The sequence below is a fragment of the Pseudorasbora parva genome, chromosome 12 (genome assembly GCF_024679245.1).
Source record: "Pseudorasbora parva isolate DD20220531a chromosome 12, ASM2467924v1, whole genome shotgun sequence".
NCBI classification, from domain to species: Eukaryota; Metazoa; Chordata; class Actinopteri; order Cypriniformes; family Gobionidae; genus Pseudorasbora; species Pseudorasbora parva.
This window is the reverse complement of record NC_090183.1, coordinates 1,819,318-1,840,300: the sequence shown is the minus strand read 5'-3', so window position 1 is coordinate 1,840,300 and position 20,983 is coordinate 1,819,318. Positions and strand designations below refer to the sequence as shown.

The following is a 20,983-nucleotide window of genomic DNA, read 5'->3' as shown; positions in this document are numbered from 1 at the left end:
TGATTTGTATGTGTGTGTCTATTAGCATGTGAGAGTGAGCGTGATTGTGTGTGTGTAAGTGTGATTGTGTGGTGTGTGTTTGTGTGCTGTGTGTGTGTGTGTGAGAGAGTGTGAGTAAATATATGCGTCTGTGTGTGTGTGTGTGTGAGCGAGTAAGTGTGTGTCTGTGGTTGCGAGTTTGTTTGAGTGCATTACTGTGTGTGTGAGCGTGATTGTGTGAGTGTGTGTGAGTGCATTACTGTGTGTGTGAGCGTGATTGTGTGAGCGTGTGTGTGTGTGAGTTTGATTGTATGTGTGAGAGCGTGATTTGTATGTGTGTGTCTATTAGCGTGTGAGTGTGAGCTTGATTGTGTGTGTGTAAGCGTGATTGTATGGTGTGTTTGTGTGTGAGCGTGTGTGTGTGTGTGTGTGTGTGTGTGTGTGAGTTTGATTGTATGTGTGAGAGCGTGATTTGTATGTGTGTGTCTATTAGCGTGTGAGAGTGAGCGTGATTGTGTGTGTGTGTAAGCGTGATTGTGTGGTGTGTGTGCGTGTGTGTGTGTGTGTGTGTGAGAGAGTAAATATATTCGTCTGTGTGTGTGTGTGTGTGTGTGAGCGAGTGTGTGTTTGTGTGTGCGAGTGTGTGTCAGTGCGTTACTGTGTGTGTGAGCGTGGTTGTGTGAGCGTGTGTGTGTGAGTTTGATTGTATGAGAGCGTGATTTGTATGTGTCTATTAGCGTGTGAGTGTGAGCGTGATTGTGTGTGTGTGTGTAAGCGTGATTGTGTGGTGTGTGTGTGTGTGTGTGAGCGTGATTGTGTGAGTGTGTGTGTATGAGCGTGTGTGTATTCTTGTTTCTCAAACATCTGAATTTATAAAATGTCAAGATAATAATTTCTCAACTCCATTAATGACGTATAAAATCCTGATTCTAGGATCAACCCGACCTACTTAGAAATGAAGAGAATTATTAATATATTTAATCTTTTATTCTGACTTTTACACTTAAACATTTAAATGTCACAAACTTGTTATTGGTCTAGCCTCTCTTATGGAAACTTATTTCTGCCAGGAAATAGTCAAATGTTATCTCAGAAATGTGAGATTTAAACACAGAATTAAGAGAAGTGGCCTAACCCTTTTTTATTTTAATTCTGTGGCAGAAGCTTCAAAACTCTGTAGAGTTTGTCATCACAGGTAGAAGTAATTAAACTAAATCAAATCTAAAAATCTTTTTTTTTATACAACAATACCGATAACATAAATAATGCATACAAATCGCAAAAACAAAAGCCTCTGTCGTTTTAAATATGAGTATAAAAATAGTTAGAGCTACATAAAAACAGCTGGAGAAGTTCATCATAAGTTCACACAGATGTCGACAATGGCGGACAGCATTAAAGAGTGTGTGTGTGTCCGGGCCGTTCTCAGGCAACACTGACATTATCTGATATCGTTTGTTGTGCATCTGATTATTTAGCATTATATTTGAATTCTGCATTAAAGGTTGGGTAAGTGTTATTTCAAAACTGTGTTACAAAATTGACTCGGGTCGAGTCCAATAATAAACTTGTAGCCAATCAGCAGGTAAGGGGCGTGTCTAATAATGATGGTGAGAAGGGAGAGTGAGCCAATCAGCAGGTAAGGGGCGTGTCTAATAATGATGGTGAGAAGAGAGAGTGAGCCAATCAGCAATAATGGGCGTGTCTAATAATGATGGTGAGAAGAGAGAGTGAGCCAATCAGCAGGTAAGGGGTGTGTCTAATAATGATGGTGAGAAGAGAGTGAGCCAATCAGCAGGTAAGGGGTGTGTCTAATAATGATGGTGAGAAGAGAGAGTGAGCCAATCAGCAGTAAGGGGCGTGTCTAATAATGATGGTGAGAAGAGAGAGTGAGCCAATCAGCAGGTAAGGGGTGTGTCTAATAATGATGGTGAGAAGAGAGTGAGCCAATCAGCAGGTAAGGGGTGTGTCTAATAATGATGGTGAGAAGAGAGTGAGCCAATCAGCAGGTAAGGGGTGTGTCTAATAATGATGGTGAGAAGAGAGTGAGCCATTCAGCAGGTAAGGGGTGTGTCTAATAATGATGGTGAGAAGAGAGAGTGAGCCAATCAGCAGTAAGGGGCGTGTCTAATAATGATGGTGAGAAGAGAGAGTGAGCCAATCAGCAGTAAGGGGCGTGTCTAATAATGATGGTGAGAAGAGAGAGTGAGCCAATCAGCAGGTAAGGGGTGTGTCTAATAATGATGGTGAGAAGAGAGTGAGCCATTCAGCAGTAAGGGGCGTGTCTAATAATGATGGTGAGAAGAGAGAGTGAGCCAATCAGCAGGTAAGGGGTGTGTCTAATAATGATGGTGAGAAGAGAGTGAGCCATTCAGCAATAATGGGCGTGTCTAATAATGATGGTGAGAAGAGAGTGAGCCAATCAGCAGGTAAGGGGTGTGTTTAATAATGATGGTGAGAAGAGAGTGAGCCATTCAGCAATAATGGGCGTGTCTAATAATGATGGTGAGAAGAGAGTGAGCCAATCAGCAGGTAAGGGGTGTGTCTAATAATGATGGTGAGAAGAGAGAGTGAGCCAATCAGCAGTAAAGGGCGTGTCTAATAATGATGGTGAGAAGAGAGAGTGAGGCAATCAGCAGTAAGGGGCGTGTCTAATGATGGTGAGAAGGGAGAGTGAGGCAATCAGCAGTAAGGGGCGTGTCTAATGATGGTGAGAAGAGAGTGAGCCAATCAGCAGTAAAGGGCGTGTCTAATGATGGTGAGAAGAGAGTGAGCCAATCAGCAGTAAAGGGCGTGTCTAATAATGATGGTGAGAAGAGAGTGAGCCAATCAGCAGTCAGGGGCGTGTCTAATAATGATGGTGAGAAGAGAGTGAGCCAATCAGCAGGTAAGGGGTGTGTCTAATAATGATGGTGAGAAGGGAGAGTGAGCCAATCAGCAGTAAGGGGTGTGTCTAATAACGATGGTGAGAAGAGAGTGAGCCAATCAGCAGGTAAGGGGCGTTTCCTCTTTTCATGATCTATATAACCCTTCTCTGGTCATAATTGTAATATGTCGTTAGCTGGACTGTCGGCTCGTGTTCTATTGAGTTGTTCATGAGAACGGTTTGTGTTTTTGTGATGGATATTCACTTTTTCCTTGAATATTCGACCTGGATTAGTTACACACAGATTCTGCCGTAGTCGTTGCCTGGGTTACGTATGTGTGGGGCGGAGCTATCAAAATAGGGGTGTGACCCTTTTGGGGGTAGGGGCGTGTTTGCTATGGTGATTCAAAATATCAACAACAGTTACCAGATAGCACTTACCCCACCTTTAATAGGGACATTGCCCCTTTAAGAAAGAAAGAATGAATTTGAGTGATACTACTAGAACTTATTATTGTAATAAATATGTACTGTAATATTTCCAGAATCAGCCATTTGATGCCCTCCGATCGAATAGTTCAGAAAATGATCCATAAAGTGTTCCTGAGAACGGCCCGTTCGTCGACATCTGTTTCCCGTTTGCCGTTACAGAAGCTCTTCACTGCTTCTGTCCGTGTGTGAAAGCTGAGCTCATCTGAAGTTATGATGAATTACAGAGAGCCGACGGGGTCATATTCATCACTGGGACTGCAGGCAACATGCATAGACTCTATATATACAGAGGAGGATTCAGGAGGATACAGGTCGCCTGGAGGCAAACAGAAACAACACCGTGAAAATTATCATATTTAATCATATTTTTACATAATTCTAGTATTTAATTATGCAAATATTAAAAAATGTATACTATATAATATATATTTAAAAATAATATCTTATTAAATATATTTAATTAAATCTATACATTTAATATGTATTTATTAATATAATAACTTATTGTTTATAAAACTAATATTTTTATCATATATATATAATGTTGATATATTATTAAATGTATTAAAAGTATTATAATAACATACTTATTATATTATAAATAAATATACATGTAGTTAACATTTTTTTATGAATAATTTATTTTAAATACTAAAATATTAAGTAATACATTACATATATTTTAAAAGATATAACAAATAAATATGATATTATTAATACATTTTTATAATTTTATCAATGAATTGATTAAAATATTAAATATGATAAGTAATACATGTATTTTAATAAAAAAGCTTTTCATATAATTAATGATTTATAAAAGTGCAATATTTAATAACAGTTGATATATTTATTTAGTAATTATATATATATATATATATATATATATATATATATATATATATATATATATATATATATATAAATTAAATAAATTATGAAATTATACTATATATAATATTATAATTTATTAAATAACTTTAAATATTATTAAAAATGATAAGTAATACATTAAATGTAATAATATTTTAGTAACTTAATAAAATATATTATATATATATATATATATATATATATATATATATATATATATATAATATTAACTTTTTTTCATTTAATAAGCAATTTTTAATATACACATACTATCCATTACTGTGCATATGTTTGCATTTAAAACAATAATAGCAATACAATGTTTACCTGTGTGTGTGTGTGTGTGTGTTTAGCTGGCGGCCGGCAGCTCTTGGCGAATGGGCTCGTCTGATTGGTCAGCAGAGACGGATGTAGAGCTGAGACACACACTAGACACATCATCAGAGGCTTCACACACAGCAGAGGTGAAGTTATTACAGTGTCACACACACCATCATGCTTACCTGTTATCATTCATATCTCTGGCATCTCCTGTTAAAATATGAATATGCATTAAAGATGCTCTGATCTGATGCACGCAGGGTTATTTGAGTTCATCTACATTTAAAATGGTTTTTATTCATTGAAAACGATGGCGATGAGCATCACATTATTAGTGTATGATGTTTCCATCGAGTCTCATAACATTTAGCTAATAAAAGTAATCAGTGTTGATGGTCTTTACCGTTGGTGACGTGCAGTGTGTGTGTGTCGCCCGCTGACAGCGTCCTGTTCACATGAGGAACAAACACACATCAGCTGTAGTAAACACACACTGTTCAGTCAAACACAAGCCACACACACTAGAACTGTGCAATATATCAAAATTATCGAAATATCGCAAATGTACAAATGTGCAATATGTATATCGCAATGTAAGGCAATATCTGAATGATTTTAATAGGCTACTTCAACATTTCAAAAAGTCGACGCATATAGCAGAGAATAGACTGGGGACACGGCTGTTACTTATGGGCCTTGCTTGACGTTAAAAAGAGTTATTAAACGCAATAATTGTCCAAAAAACACTAACTTGCAGTCTCGCGCTGTCTGACACACACACACACACCGAAAAGTGAACGATTTGTAACATAAATGTTTGATAAAAAAAAACTGCTGGTCACTTTCAGAATGCTTTCTTTTCCCAGAAAGAATGTGAAACACAAATTGTTTAGCTCTCAGTTTTTAAATATTTTTTAAATATAATTTAAATAGATTTTATACACACTGTAAAAAATTATTTAGAAAAAAAGTTACCTGGTTGCCTTAAAATTGAGTTCATTGAAATTAAAATGTTGAGTTAATACAATGAATATTTTTTGAGATACGACAACCTTTATTAAAATATTATTAACAGATGTTGTAAGCATATTGGGTAATTGTGTGTTTTATTTGTGATGACGCAGCCAAATTGTGCTATTTTCATGATTTATCACATTTTTTATGTGGTTCAGATACAATAATATTTTGAGTTTCTATTTATTAAACAAATTTCCTTCATTGTATCAACTCAAATTTTTAATTTTTAATAAACTCAAAATTTTAAGGCAACCAGGTTACTTACTTTTTTAAGTTAAACCAACAAACAATTTTTTTACAGTGCACTAATAGCAATATCGTATCAATAATATTTAACAAGATATTGCATATCGCATTTTTCTTCAAAATCGCACAGCCCTAACACACACACCGTTACTCACTTGTGGGTCGGACTGGACTCTGCTTTCGCTGGAGTTGATTTGGGTTTTTCCCCGGCGCTGTTGAACATCACATTGCTGAATGTGATTGGCTGATCTCGGCTGCGCGTGAACATGTGATTGACAGATAAGGAGGCGGGGTAATGTCCTGGGCGAATCGGTTTGGCTGAGGGCAAAAAAATAAATCAGTTGAAATGGCTGAGAATTTTTATTTTATTTTTTATAATACCACAATAATAAACACATTTAATGCACATATATATTATCTGTTTGATCATATCTTTAGTAATTTAATAAGTTATATGATAAAAATATAATATATTTGTAATATAATATATTTATTTATAACATTATAAATGTTATTAAATATATTTAATGCATTACTTATCATATTTTATATATTATCATAAAAAGATTAGGAATTTAATAAATTATTAAATTATAAAAATTTAATAACACACACACACACACACACACACACACTAGTTTTATTATAAATGTTATTAAATATTTTTTAATAACCGGATGGCAGCCGAACTCAGCTTTTTACAACACCGACAAAGATCGTTTATTCCAGCGCGCGTGCCAAGTTTTTACAACAAAACCCGCCAACTACTAGCCCAAAACAATAGCTTCTCGGGGGGGTTCTCCGGGGGAAAAATGGCGTTTGGGGGGTAAAATGTGTGTTATTTTGTCAAGGTTGCCGCTAAAATTGTCATTCCTGGGTCTATATATCCCATAATTGAGTTCGCTTCAAACCCCGGACATGGAAAACAACCCTCGGGAAAAAACGCAGACTTGGCAACACAGAGCAGTTGAGTTCTGTTGACATTTGACAACTACTGTTATGCGTCGCTCCGCTGCTCTGATTGGTTGTAGGTCTGTCCAATCGAGGTCTTTCCTGGTTGGGTTGAAACACGCCCCATAATCACAGCCCAATGGAGCATCAGACTTAGCCTGGCTCTGCCCTCCTACGTACTTCCGCTCAATTTTCATTTTCCTTCAGTACTGGGACTGCGGTGTGTTCTTAGGTTTTCTCGGAACAAATTTTTACCGGTCCAGTCAGCGAACAGAGGGAGTGTCTGAGAACGATGACGTTGATGTCGAACGCTAGTTTGAGATGTAGTTCAGTAATGGCGGCGGAGAAAGATGCGAACGAAACCATTCATTGCATTGTGGCACCGCTGCCGGATATGCAGAAGTTAAAGCCGGAGCAAGAACAGTCTTTGCTGGGGTTTGTTGGTGGCCATGATGTTGTGGCCCTCCAACAGGATGAATTCGGGAAAAGTTTGATTTTCCAGCTCGCTTCGTTAGTGATGAAGGAGTTGCTGAAGCTATTCGGACGGTAACTGTTTCTCGTGGGGTCGGAAGGTATTGCCATCATTTAAGTTACAGGGACTGGTCAGTTATTTTATTGCCGTCCGTCTCTCACCACCCGTGTAAAAATCCCCGGCCGAGTTACCGACTGCTTTTGACGAACACAAGGTTGTGTGGTGATGTAATAGCTGTCCGAATCCACATCTCTGAGTTTTCAACAATATATCACTTCAAAATTCACTGTTTGTAATCATTTTTGACCGCTGCAGAACACCGTACGCTTGCTTTGCTGTTATTAGGATGCATTTCTAGACTTGTATTTCTTTAAAATGCTGGCAAGTATTTAGAAGAGCAATATTTCATCACCGCTCAAACAAATTAAAATAAAAGCACTTAAACATTTGAATTGGTCCGTTATTTATAGCAGCATTTATCATCATACCAAGCATATGGCATTTTATTTACAGCATGTTACGTGTGCGTTCCCGATAACAAAACTCTCCTGTCCACCGTGGCGTGAATAAATCATAATCTGAATGCACGAGTTTTAGGTTTTATCCTATAGTTTTATTACTGAGGTGGCCTGCACATGTGCACTTTTATGTTGTCGGACTTCCATTAGTGAAACAGGCGAAGGGCGCATGACATACGTCACGACCAAACGTCAGCGATTGGTTATGGCAGATCCAGAGCGGCTCAGGGCAGATCCAATAGTTTTAAACCTCAACAGAGTGCCCGCCTTCGTGGAAATAAACCCTCGTCAATGGAGAGTGGCCAGACTCTCTATACAGATGAAATGTACGAGAGTCTGGTAAGACCAGGCTAAATCAGACTCATATTCTCACTAGAATTGAGTATGACCACGTCAAGCTAATGCATGATTGTATTGAATGTGCATAATAATGCTGAAGTGTGGAGTAACAGAGATGAGGCTTGAGATTCCTCTGGTTTTATCAGCACAGAAATAGCGGTGCAGTGCATGCTGGGAGTGACTGACCGATAAGAGCCGCGTGAGGCCGGCGGAAGGGGTTTCTGGCCCTCATGGCGTCTTTAATGCGCTCCACTTCCTGCTGGTAGCGGAGCCGGTCCTTCATGGCTCCTTCTTTAGCATCGGTCAGCGCGCCCTCCAGAGCCCGAACACGCTCGGCCGTCGACCGCAGACGCTTCTCCAGCTTCGGCAGCTCGCAGCGCAGATCGGCGTTATCACGAACCAGCTGAGAGAGAGAGAGAGAGAGAGAGAGAGAGAGAGAGAGAGAGAGAGAGAGAGAGAGAGAGAGAGAACAACAATCAAACTAAACTAAACCACTCAATCCGGCGTTATTACGAACCAGCAGAGACACATGCACACACACACACACACACACACACACACACACACACACACACACACACACACACACTCTTATACATACACATATGCAAACACACAAACACTCTTATTAACACACACACACACACACACACACTCTTATCTCTCTCTCTCTCTCTCTCTCTCTCTCTCTCTTTCACACACAAACACACACACACACAACACTTATTTTGCCCCTCTTTTTTCCACCCCGTTTTTTCACTTGTTCAATACTTCTGCTTTGTTCATTTTTATTTTATTTATTTTTCATGCTCATATAAATGCTTTGGCAATACAAAGTACAATTTGTCATGCCAATAAAGCTCTTTTGAATTTGAGTGCGAGAGAAAGAATCAAACTAAACTAAACCATGAATATGAATTCATGTCTCATATCCTTTAGATGAATAAATTATAATACAATTAATAGTGAGAAAAGGAGACTGTTGTGTGCATTCTCTAATGTAACCGGAGTCAGTGGAAGATTTTCTGCAGAATGTCCAGCATGTGTCCGGACCTGTTTGTGCACTTTAGTCAGCTGATCCAGGTTATTCTCCAGGAAGGAGATCTTCTGTTTCTGTGTCGAACATCCTCCGCTCTCATCCGGATCCAGCTCTGCGCTCTGAAACACACACACATTCATAACCACATTCATAAACGCAGGTAAATACAGGTAAACCAAATCAAATGCACCGTACATTATTAAATATTATATTATAGTATTTTTAAGGGCATATTGAGTTTTTAAAGCCATTTCAAGTATGTTGAGACTGAGAGTTGAAGAAACAATTTCTGTGGGAAAAGAAATCATAAAATTATGCATAAAAAAATGTATGAATCATGTTCATATGTACATGTGTTTACTTGTTCATGTGTACATGTGCCAGTGCACGCGTTCATGTGTAGATGGTTTAGTGTGTGTATGCGTTCATGTCTACATGCGCACGTGTTCATGTGTGTATGTGTTCATGTGTACATGTGCCCGTGCATGCATTCATGTGTACATGCGTAGATGTTCATGTGTGTATGCGTTCATGTGTAAATGTGTACATGTACGTCTTCATGTGTACGTGTGTTCATGTGTACGTGTGTTTGCGTGTTCATGTGTACGTGTGTTTGCGTGTACATGTGTTCATGTGTACGTGTGTTCATGTGTACGTGTGTTTGCGTGTACATGTGTTCATGTGTACGTGTGTTTGCGTGTACATGTGTTCATGTGTACGTGTGTTTGCATGTTCATGTGTACGTGTGTTTGCGTGTACATGTGTTCATGTGTACATGTGTTTGCGTGTACATGTGTTCATGTGTATGTGTGTTTGCGTGTACATGTGTTCATGTATACATGTGTACATGCTCATGTGTACGTGTTCATGTGTGCGTGTACATGTGTTCATGTGTACATGTGTTTGCGTGTACGTGTGTTCATATGTACGTGTGTTTGCATGTTCATGTGTACGTGTGTTTGCGTGTACATGTGTTCATGTGTACATGTGTTTGCGTGTACATGTGTTCATGTGTATGTGTGTTTGCGTGTACATGTGTTCATGTATACATGTGTACATGCTCATGTGTACGTCTTCATGTGTACGTGTGTTCATGTGTACGTGTGTTTGCATGTTCATGTGTACGTGTGTTTGCGTGTACATGTGTTCATGTGTACATGTGTTTGCGTGTACATGTGTTCATGTGTACGTGTGTTTGCATGTTCATGTGTACGTGTGTTTGCGTGTACATGTGTTCATGTGTACATGTGTTTGCGTGTACATGTGTTCATGTGTATGTGTGTTTGCGTGTACATGTGTTCATGTATACATGTGTACATGCTCATGTGTACGTGTTCATGTGTGCGTGTACATGTGTTCATGTGTACATGTGTTTGCGTGTACGTGTGTTCATATGTACGTGTGTTTGCATGTTCATGTGTACGTGTGTTTGCGTGTACATGTGTTCATGTGTACATGTGTTTGCGTGTACGTGTGTTTGCATGTTCATGTGTACATGTGTTTGCGTGTATGTGTACGTGTGTTTGCATGTTCATGTGTACGTGTGTTTGCGTGTACATGTGTTCATGTGTACGTGTGTTTGCGTGTACGTGTGTTCATGTGTACGTGTGTTTGCATGTTCATGTGTATGTGTGTTTGCGTGTACATGTTTTTGCGTGTACGTGTGTTTGCATGTTCATGTGTACGTGTGCTTGCGTGTACATGTGTTCACGTGTACGTGTGTTTGCGTGTACATGTGTTCATGTGTACGTGTGTTTGCGTGTACATGTGTTCATGTGTACGTGTGTTTGCGTGTACATGTGTTTGCATGTACGTGTGTTTGTGTGTACATGTGTTCATGTGTACATGTGTTTGCGTGTACATGTGTACGTGTTTGCGTGTACATGTGTACGTGTTTGCGTGTACATGTGTTCATGTGTACGTGTGTTTGTGTGTACATGTTTTTGCGTGTACATGTGTTCATGTGTATGTGTGTTTGCGTGTACATGTTTTTGTGTGTACGTGTGTTCATGTGTACGTGTGTTTGCGTGTACGTGTGTTCATGTATACATGTGTACATGTTTTTGCGTGTACGTGTGTTTATGTGTACATGTGTTCATGTGTACGTGTGTTCATGTGTACGTGTGTTTGCGTGTACATGTGTTCATGTATACATGTGTTTGCGTGTTCATGTGTACGTGTGTTTGCGTGTACATGTGTTCATGTGTACGTGTGTTTATGTGAACGTGTGTTCATGTGTACGTGTGTTTGCGTGTACATGTTTTTGCGTGTACGTGTGTTCATGTGTACATGTGTTTGCGTGTACGTGTGTTTATGTGCGTCCCTCGAGTGTGTTCTTCCGTCACGCACCCGTTTGACTCGAGCCGTGTGTTTGCGTGTACATGTTTTTGCGTGTACGTGTGTTTACACATACATGTGTTCATGTGTACGTGTGTTTGCATGTACATCTGTTCATGTGTACGTGTGTTTGCATGTACATGTGTCCATGTGTACGTGTGTGCGTGTACATGTGTTCATGTGTACGTGTGTTTGCGTGTACGTGTGTTCATGTGTACGTGTGTTTGCGTGTACATGTGTTCATGTGTGCGTGTACATGTGTTCATGTGTACGTGTTCATGTGTACGTGTGTGCGTGTACATGTGTTCATGTGTACGTGTGTTTGCGTGTACGTGTGTTTGCATGTACACGTGTTCATGTGTACGTGTGTTTGCGTGTACATGTGTTCATGTGTACGTGTGTTTGCATGTACATGTGTTCATTTGTACGTGTGTTTACATATACATGTGTTCATGTGTACGTGTGTTTGCCTGTACATGTGTTTATGTGTAAGTGTGTTTGCATGTACATGTGTTCGCATGTACATGTGTTCATGTGTATGTGTGTTTGCGTGTACATGTGTTCATGTGTACGTGTGTTTACATGTACGTGTTCATGTGTACGTGTGTTTGCATATACGTGTTTATCTGTACGTGTGCTTGCGTGTACGTGTGTTTATGTGTACGTGTGTTTGCGTGTACGTATGTTTATGTGTACGTGTGTTTGCGTGTACGTGTTTGTGTACGTGTGTTTGCGTGTACATGTGTTAATGTGTACATGTGTTTGCGTGTTCATGTGTACATGTGTTTGCGTGTTCATGTGTACGTGTGTTTATGTGAATGTGTGTTTGCGTGTACGTGTTAATGTGTACATGTGTTTGCGTGTACATGTGTTTATGTGTACGTGTGTTCATGTGTACATGTGTTTGCGTGTACATGTGTACGTGTGTTTATGTGTACGTGTGTTTATGTGTACGTGTGTTTGCGTGTACGTGTGTTAATGTGTACATGTGTTTGCGTGTACATGTGTTCATGTGTACGTGTGTTTATGTGTACGTGTGTTTGCGTGTACGTGTGTTTATGCGCGTCCCTCGAGTGTGTTCTTCCGTCACGCACCCGTTTGACTCGAGCCGTCAGGTCCTGAACGAACAGCTTCCTCAGATTGTGCAGCGTCTGGAGTTCACGAGCCTTTCAAAGACAAACATCTCATTACAGAAATCATATTCTTCTGCTCCAGTATGATCAGCTCAACACTTTATGAACCCTTGTGAAAAACAAGTGCACTTCAAATCTTATGTTTTCTTTAACATATTCACATAAAAGCATTTATTTAACATGCATTTAAGTGTCCAGAAACATCACATCAGTTCAGAAGTGTAGAGACTCACCACGGTCTCCTCCAAACCCTTCATGTCCTGCTTGGTTTGCTCCTGTCGCTCATGAAGATATCTGCAGATATAGGGCTGTTTATGACGCGCGTCTTCCCTCAGTGAAGTGTGTGTATGGGCATGTTTTTGTGAAATATCAGGACACAAATGTGTATAATGACATGGGTATGACACCGGTATTACTGGAGAGGGTGAAATATGAGGACATTACCCATTACAGGATGAGTTTTTTTTGAGAAAGTAAAAATGCAGAATGTTTCCTGTGATGGGTAGGTTTAGGGGCAGTGTGTGTGTGTGTGTGATGGGTAGGTTTAGGGGCAGGGGCAGTGTAGGGGGATAGGATGTACAGTTTGTACAGTATGAAATCCATTACGCCTATGGAAAGTCCCCATAAAACATGGAAACACAACTGTGTGTGTGTGTGTGTGTGTGTGTGTGTGTGTGTGTGTGTGTGTGTGTGTGTGTGTGTGTTGGGTAGGTTTAGGGGCAGGGGCAGTGTAGGGGGATAGAAAATACGATTTGTACAGTATAAAAACCATTTCGCCTATGGCATGTCCCCACATTTCACAAAAACAAACGTGTGTGTGTTTGTGTGTCTCACCTGAGCTCCTCCAGCTGTCGGGATTTCTCCCACTCACGGTTCTTCAGAATGCTGAACTCCAGGCTCGTCTGCTCCAGCTGCAGATTCAGCCTGTGATTGTCACTGAAACAAACACACACACACACACACACAAACACACACAGAAGTTACACACGTGACGTGCTCACAGCCGGGGGACCAATCATTGGTGCTGGTTAAGGAGATTTCCCCCCTTTTAGATGTAAAAGCGCTGAGTGCCTGGAAAAGCGCTATATAAACATAATAATTTGTTATTATTATAATTATTATAATTATTAATGAGAGGGTTTCTGACTCTTTGAGCTCGTCGATGATCTTCTGTTTGTGGTTGATGTCGTCGCGCAGGCGGCCGAGCTGCTTGTGCTGCGGCTCACGGTGAACGTCCGCTTTCTGAGACATAAACACAGTATAAATATACACATCCTCACCGTATAAACTTCATACAGCACAATCAGCAATAAATCAAACGCAAAACTACCTTCATGTTTCCAGACTCGTCAGTGTCCAGATTTTCCTGACCGCTGTCTACAAACATTAAAACAATAACTTTAACATCATTGTTTTATAATATGCTATTACTTCATTAAAGCATGTTTTACAGCATCTACAGACAGTCAAACACGTTTTCTTAATGATAATATAGCAATATAATTGTGTGACTGATGAAGCAACACTTGTGGGGAAAAAGAAGTCATGAAATAGTTTTGTTTTTAACTCACAATAAATTCAATAAATACAAGTAAAATGATCATTTAAAAAAACAAAATTTAATAAAGCTTTTGATCAATCGATACACAGAAGGAGACTTGATAGAATTTGAACATTGTTAAAAAATATTTTACTGTGATCATATTTTGAGAAAATTATTCCAAAGTAAAAGTTTAAAATAACAGCAATAATTCTATTATTTTCTATTTATTTTATTTTGATGAGGCAATGTAATATTTTATAATAAATATATATTTATAAAATTAAATATAAACATAAAATGTGATATAGGCAACGTGGGGGAGAGGACGCTGGCGTCGTCTGTTCGCCGCTTCTCCACCCACAAATGATCATGTTAATGTACTATTAGATTTAGATTTTATTTTATTTCCTTATGTTTGTGACTAGTCTAACAGTCAGAGCTACAATTGGGGCTGTTGCTGATTGCTGGCAGCCACTGAGAGGACGTTGTTCCTCGTTTCGCCGTTTTCCACCGCTTCTAATGTTTACGTTTGAATTGCTGCGGTTGGTTGGTTCTGGTTTGGTGGACATTTGATGTTTCTCGTCGCGACTGCTCACTGGTGGTCTCCCTTGGGCTTAAGCTGCATGGTGGCTGAAGTTTGCACCGGGCTAGCGTCATCTGGGCCATCGTAATCGGCGTCCGGCATGATGTTGGGATGTTCCGCTTCTAGGCTGCGCCGCTGTTCCGTCCTGCATTGCGGCCGTGGAGCGGCTTGGACTTCTGCGCCGACCCCGGTGTGTCCACAGAAGTGCCCGAAAAAATGTTCTGCCTCCTGCATGGTGCTGCGGCGATCCCCATCGTTTGAATCGTCATGAAGACCCATCATCTGGTCTTCAGCTGTCCTGCCTCGGCGATGTCATTGGGACACTGCCGCTGGGAGAAATCTGAAACATGGAGTGGACCACAGTGTGCTGCGGAGCTAACAGAGACTTCCACCATCAGCTGTTTTCTGTTCACCATCAGCTCTGTTTCTGTTCACCATCAGCTCTGTTTTCTGTTTGTTTTCTGTGTTGGTTGATTGTTTGTAGTATTCTATATTTTTACTTGTTATTCATTTTTTGTTGTTATCCCCCCCCCCCCCCCTTGTTGCACTTTGAGATTCTTCGGAATGAAAAGTGCATTATAAATAAAATCTATTATTATTATTATTATATAAAAATGAACGTTTTATATCCATGACCGTTATTAAAATATTAATTTTATCAGCTCATAATATAGTATATGTGGATTTTCATTATACCAAAGTAAAAGTTAAAATGAAATATAAAATGTAAAAAAAAAAAAAAAGTATAAACCACTGTTCTACCACTGTTATTAAAATATTAATTTTATAATTTTAAGATTAGAGTAAATGTTTTACCATTTTCTGTTTTTTTTTGATAAAACAATTCATTATTTAAAAAAGAAAAAATTATAAATAAAATAAAATATAAATATACAATTCAATATAAAAATAAACATCTTTTATATCGACAAAGGTTTTTTATCAGCTCATAATATTGAATATATGGCTTTTCAGTAATACCAATAAATAATATTTTTCAAAACTATGGTTTCCATTATAAATAAGATGAATATCTCTAAGATGGACACACATTATCTCAACTTATTAAATGTTATTGACCCTTTGAATCAAACCATATTTATGCCATCTAGTAGCTAAATGAAAATAAAATGCACTTTTACCTTAGGGTAAATTTGACTAAATGCGTAACTCTGTACGTACGTACGTGTGTGTGTGTGTGTGTGTGGGTGTGTGTGTGTGTGTGTGTGTGTGTGTGTGTGTGTGTGTGCGTGCGTGCGTGTACCTGCGGTCTGTAGTTTAGCGAGCTCTTCACTCAGACAGTCGTAGTTTTCTTCCAGTTGTCTTTTCTTGAGTTCCACGTTCTGCATGTATTCAGTCAGAGAGCGGATCTTCGCTTCATGCTGGAACACACACACACACACACACACACACACACAAACAAACACACACACACACAGACTTTGGTATCTCTGTTTGAAACTGTGTGTGTGTGTGTGTGTGTGTGTGTGTGTGTGTGTGTGTGTGTGTGTGTGTGTGTGTGTGTGTGTGTGTGTGTGTGTGTGTGTGTGTGTGTGTGTGTGTGTGTGTGTGTGTGTGTGTGTGTGTGTGTGTGTGTGTGTGTGTGTGTGTGTGTGTGTGTGTTCTGACCTGTGATATGAGCAGCTGACAGGACGACAGCTCTCGGCCGGTTTCCTCCATCTTGCGGTGACAGTCGGACTGTAGGTTCTCCAGCTGTCGGCAGCGCTTCACCAGCGACTTCAGCTCAGATTTGACTTTGCTCACATACACTCGCAGCACAGCGTGTTCCTCCTCCAACACACCCGACAGGTCACACGGCTGACAGAGAACATTCTGTCATTAATATTCACTGATAATCTTCCCCTCATTCATAAATAAACCAACAGCATTTGACAAATGATCATTCAAAGTCACTTTTGACTGTTATAGTGTTAAATATTTAATGAACGTTTTAAAGTAACGCTCAGAGAACATTCAAGAGAATAGTCATTTTGTGATGAATTATTCCTGTAATTTGTCCATTGCACGTGATTCCTTTTCGTTAAAATTCCTGATTTTTAATTCCTAATTTTACTTAGAACTGTTTTTTAAATACACATTGTTTTGTGTGTATTTAATATTTCTTTATAAAGGTTGTTTTTAAATGAAGAATTTTGTCTAAAGTCTATGTTAATTTTGTCACTTTTCTTCAGTCCTACATATTTTTCTTAACTTTGCCAATAATTTGCCAAATGTACAGTTTTGTCATGTCAGAAATAGAAATGAAATTAAAGGGGTGATGAATTGAGAAATCAACTTTCCCTTGAGCCTTTGATATATAAAGGTCATGACAATATAAGAATATCCTGTAAGTTTCAGAGCTGAAAACTTCCTTATTAGTCAAAGAAAAGCTTTTATAGACAGCAGGCCCAGAAAACGATCGTGTGCTACATCCTGATGTCATCATGTGACGAAACACACTTCTACAGCACATCTAATTCAGTAGCCCCGCCCACCGACTCATCTAATTCAGTAGCCCCGCCCACCAACTCGTCTAATTCAGTAGCCCCGCCCACCGACTCGTCTAATTCAGTAGCCCCGCCCATCGACTCATCTAATTCAGTAGCCCCGCCCACCGACTAATCTAATTCAGTAGCCCCGTTCACCGACTCATCTAATTCAGCAGCCCCGCCCACCGACTTGTCTAATTCAGTAGCCCCGCCCACCGACTCGTCTAATTCAGTAGCCCCGCCCATCGACTCATCTAATTCAGTAGCCCCGCCCACCGACTCATCTAATTCAGTAGCCCAGCCCACCGACTCGTCTAATTCAGTAGCCCCGCCCACCGCCTCATCTAATTCAGTAGCCCCGCCCACGTGCCCCACCTGAATTAGACTCGTCTAATTCAGTAGCCCCGCCCACTGACTCATCTAATTCAGTAGCCCAGCCCACCGACTCGTCTAATTCAGTAGCCCCGCCCACCGACTCGTCTAATTCAGTAGCCCCGCCCACCGACTCGTCTAAATCAGTAGCCCAGCCCACCGTCTAATTCGGTAGCCCCACCCACCAACTATTTTTAAATGCAATAGTTAGTCCCGGGGCTGTGTGTTTTCCAGACAGGCTACCAAAACGTAAGCTGTCGGCAGAAATAATATTTCTCTCTTGATCTCGGTGCACGCGCACGTGTGTGTGTGTCCCTCATGTGAACTGAACTGAGAAGGGAAGAGAAGCTCATTAAATATGCAAATCTTATCCAATCCTAGCCGTGGGCGTTTACTTCCAAGTCCCCAGTGACACGCCCATCAAAACCCAGCGTTCAGGAGAGAGCCTCAAAACCAGTGTAGGAAATAGCCTATTACTGATTAGTTATGATGTTTCTGAATGTAAAAACCACACGAAGGTCATTAGTTGACCTCAGACAACAGTAAAAAATAAATTAAAAAAGCCAGTTAATGACACCGTTAAATGAGTTAACTCATGCCCGTGAAGAAGCTCATGCCCTCACACACTCGCTCACCAGTCTGAGGTCACCGTTTCCCAGTATGAAGCTGAAGTCGTTCAGCTCCTTCATGAGGGTGTTTAACACCTCAGTGATGCGTTTCCTCTGCTGGCCGCTCACTTCCTGCAGCCGGGAAAACTCCGCCTCCAAACACACGAGATCCGACTGAGAGGAAGACACAGAATCACATCCGAAATTAAATATTCACTGCGTGTGCGTGTGCGTGTGTGTGTGTTGAAGCAGACTATATAATTATATAATTACATTATTCGTTCATAACATAAAAGCTGGTGTTTAAATTGTGCTCTAGATTTTACTTTTACTGTTTGATTAATGCTACGCAACAAAAAGAAGAAAATCATTTGTTTTGAGCTTGAGTGGATAAAATCTTTATTTTTTACTATAGATCTAGAGAGACAACATTTCACTGCTAAAGAGAACTGAGATGCTGAGGTTTGCCTTTATACATTACCGGTCAAAAGTGTGGAAGTCTTATATATTTTTTGCTCACCAAGGCTGCGTTTATCTGATCATAAATCCAGTAAAGCAGTGAAATATTCCTCCAGTGTAAATCATCTGTTCTCTATGTGAATATATAGTAAAGTGTGATTTATTCCTGTGATCAACGCATAATAAATGTCCCTTTTGATCTATTTAATGCATCCTTAAGGAATAAAAGTAATAATTTCTTTAACAATAAATCTTTCTGACCCCAAACCTTTGAATGGTGGTGCATATTTGAGAAACATGCAAGAGTAGAAAAAAGACATTTCTTACAAGAGGATATTCAGATCTATGTGCATTATGTAAGAAACCCCTGTTGATATGTAGGTCATTGTGAAGAAAAAGCTCATGAGATCAAAAGCAGAACATGTTGATCATATCATGGATTGTGCTTCATTAAGGATGATAAGATCATTTTACAAGAAAACAAAACAGAAATATTGACTAAAGGCCCGTTCACACCAAGGAGGATAACTATAACGATTTACACTATATTTCCAAAAGTATTGGGACACAAATCACTGAGTTCAGGTGTTCAATCCCTTCATGGCCACAGGTGTATAACTCCAGCTCTCGGCCTGCAGACGCTTCTACACACATTAGTGAAAGAATGGGTCGCTCTCAGGAGCTCAGTGAACTCAAGCGTGGGGCCGTGATAGGCTGACACCTGTGCAATAAATCCATTCCGAACATTTCCTCTCTACTAAATATTCCACGCTCAACTGTTAGTGGGATTATGACAAAGTGGAAGCCATTGGGAACAACAGCAACTCAGCCATGAAGTGTTAGGCCACGTAAAATCACAGAGTGGGGTCAGCGCATGCTGAGGGTCACAGTGTGCAGAAGTCACCAACTTTCTGCAGAGTCAACAGCTCCAGACCTCCAAACTTCTGTGGCCTTCAGATGAGCTCAAGAACAGCGGAGAGAGCTTCATGGAATGGGTTTCCATGGCTGAGCAGCTCATTCAAGCCTTACATCACCAAGAGCAATGCAAAGCGTGGGATGCAGTGGAGTAAAGCAGCCGCCACTGGACTCTAGAGCAGTGAGACGTGTTCTCTGAGCGACCAATCACGCTTCAGTTGGACAATCCCATGGACGAGTCTGGGTTTGGTGGTTGCCAGGAGAACGGGACTTGCCTGACTGCATTGTGCCAAATGTAAAGTTTGGCGGAGGGGGGATTATGGGGTGGGGTTGTTTTTTAGGGGTTGGGCTTGGCCCCTTAGTTCCAGTGAAAGGAACTCTTAATGCTTCAGAATACCAAGACATTTTGGACAATTTCATGCTCCCAACTTTGTGGGATCAGTTTGTGGACAGCCCCTTCCTGTCCCAGCATGACTGCGCTCCAGTGCACAAAGCGTCGCTCCATAAAGACATGGATGAGGAGTTTGATGTGGAGGAACTTGACTGGCCTGCACAGAGTCCTGAGCTCAACCCGATAGAACAGCTTTGGGATGAATTAGAGCGGAGACTGAGAGCCAGGCCTTCTCGTCCAACATCAGTGCCTGACCTCACAAATGAGCTTCTAGAAGAATGGGCAAAAATCCCCATAAACACACTCCTAAACCCTGAGGAAAGCCTTCCCAGAAGAGCTGAAGCTGTTAGAGAGGGTGGGCCGACTCCATATTAAACCAAACGGATTAACAATGGGATGGCATTAAAGTTCATGTGCATGGAAAGTTAGGCATCCCAAAACTTTTGGCAATATAGTGTAGTTCAAAAAACCATTCTAAATATTAAAGATTAGTTCATATTACAACTATAATGGCACAGAGAAACAATGTCGTTGGAATTTTTCCAGCTGATGAATGATAAAAACACAGACAGCCAATCAGAAACAAAAAGCGACAGATGACAAACTGCAGTCCTCAGGTGTGGACACTAATATAGCTATCGTTCTCAGTGTGAATGGGCTTTAAGAAATTGTTTGGCGTACGGTTTTGTGTGACAGTTCCCCGGTCAGGCGTCTGTTTTGAGCGCTCTGGTCTTCGGCCTCCTGGCTCTTCTGGTCGTAGTTCAGAGCGAGTTCCTCCAACGCCTGCAGAACCTCCTTCACCTCGGCCTTCGCACTGTCGCTCTCCGTCTGCAGACGACTCAACTCACACTGCACACGCTCACTGTCTCCACGCGACGATGCCAGCAGCTGAACACACACACACACGTTAGATTTTTGTGAATTATGGGGACTTTCCAAAGGCGTAATGAATTTTACACTGTACAAACTGTACATTATATCCCACTACACTGCCCCTTCACAAAACAGGGCATAGTATAAGTAGACATAAGTAGAAGGAT

The 20,983-nt window shown here is 40.4% G+C and overlaps 1 protein-coding gene and 1 long non-coding RNA gene across 4 annotated transcripts in view; one reads left to right on the top strand and one right to left on the bottom strand.

Moving 5' to 3' along the window:
- The first annotated feature begins 1,575 nt into the window (after positions 1-1,575).
- LOC137093814 (uncharacterized) lies at positions 1,576-2,913 on the top strand. Of its 3 annotated transcripts, none has more exons than XR_010908563.1 (3): positions 1,580-1,988; positions 2,095-2,511; positions 2,619-2,642. It is a non-coding gene; the product is annotated as an uncharacterized lncRNA (long non-coding RNA). The 3 variants fall into 3 exon arrangements; XR_010908564.1 differs by having other exon boundaries at positions 1,580-2,200; positions 2,253-2,511; XR_010908562.1 differs by lacking the exon at positions 2,619-2,642 and adding an exon at positions 2,765-2,913 and having other exon boundaries at positions 1,576-2,511.
- The window catches only part of kif5ab (kinesin family member 5A, b), a 52,637-nt gene continuing 34,471 nt past the window's right edge, over positions 2,818-20,983 (bottom strand). Inside the window, exons 14-29 of the mRNA XM_067458725.1 lie at positions 20,625-20,831; positions 18,206-18,352; positions 16,339-16,527; positions 15,974-16,091; positions 13,914-13,960; positions 13,731-13,825; positions 13,418-13,519; positions 12,817-12,877; positions 12,545-12,616; positions 9,128-9,232; positions 8,261-8,477; positions 5,950-6,112; positions 4,935-4,978; positions 4,714-4,741; positions 4,545-4,638; positions 2,818-3,656 (exon numbers count right to left, since the gene is read on the bottom strand). Of these exons, the coding sequence (XP_067314826.1) occupies positions 4,560-4,638; positions 4,714-4,741; positions 4,935-4,978; positions 5,950-6,112; positions 8,261-8,477; positions 9,128-9,232; positions 12,545-12,616; positions 12,817-12,877; positions 13,418-13,519; positions 13,731-13,825; positions 13,914-13,960; positions 15,974-16,091; positions 16,339-16,527; positions 18,206-18,352; positions 20,625-20,831 (1,674 nt within the window). The 3' untranslated portion in view covers positions 2,818-3,656; positions 4,545-4,559. The remainder of the gene's footprint in view (positions 3,657-4,544; positions 4,639-4,713; positions 4,742-4,934; positions 4,979-5,949; positions 6,113-8,260; positions 8,478-9,127; positions 9,233-12,544; positions 12,617-12,816; positions 12,878-13,417; positions 13,520-13,730; positions 13,826-13,913; positions 13,961-15,973; positions 16,092-16,338; positions 16,528-18,205; positions 18,353-20,624; positions 20,832-20,983) is intronic.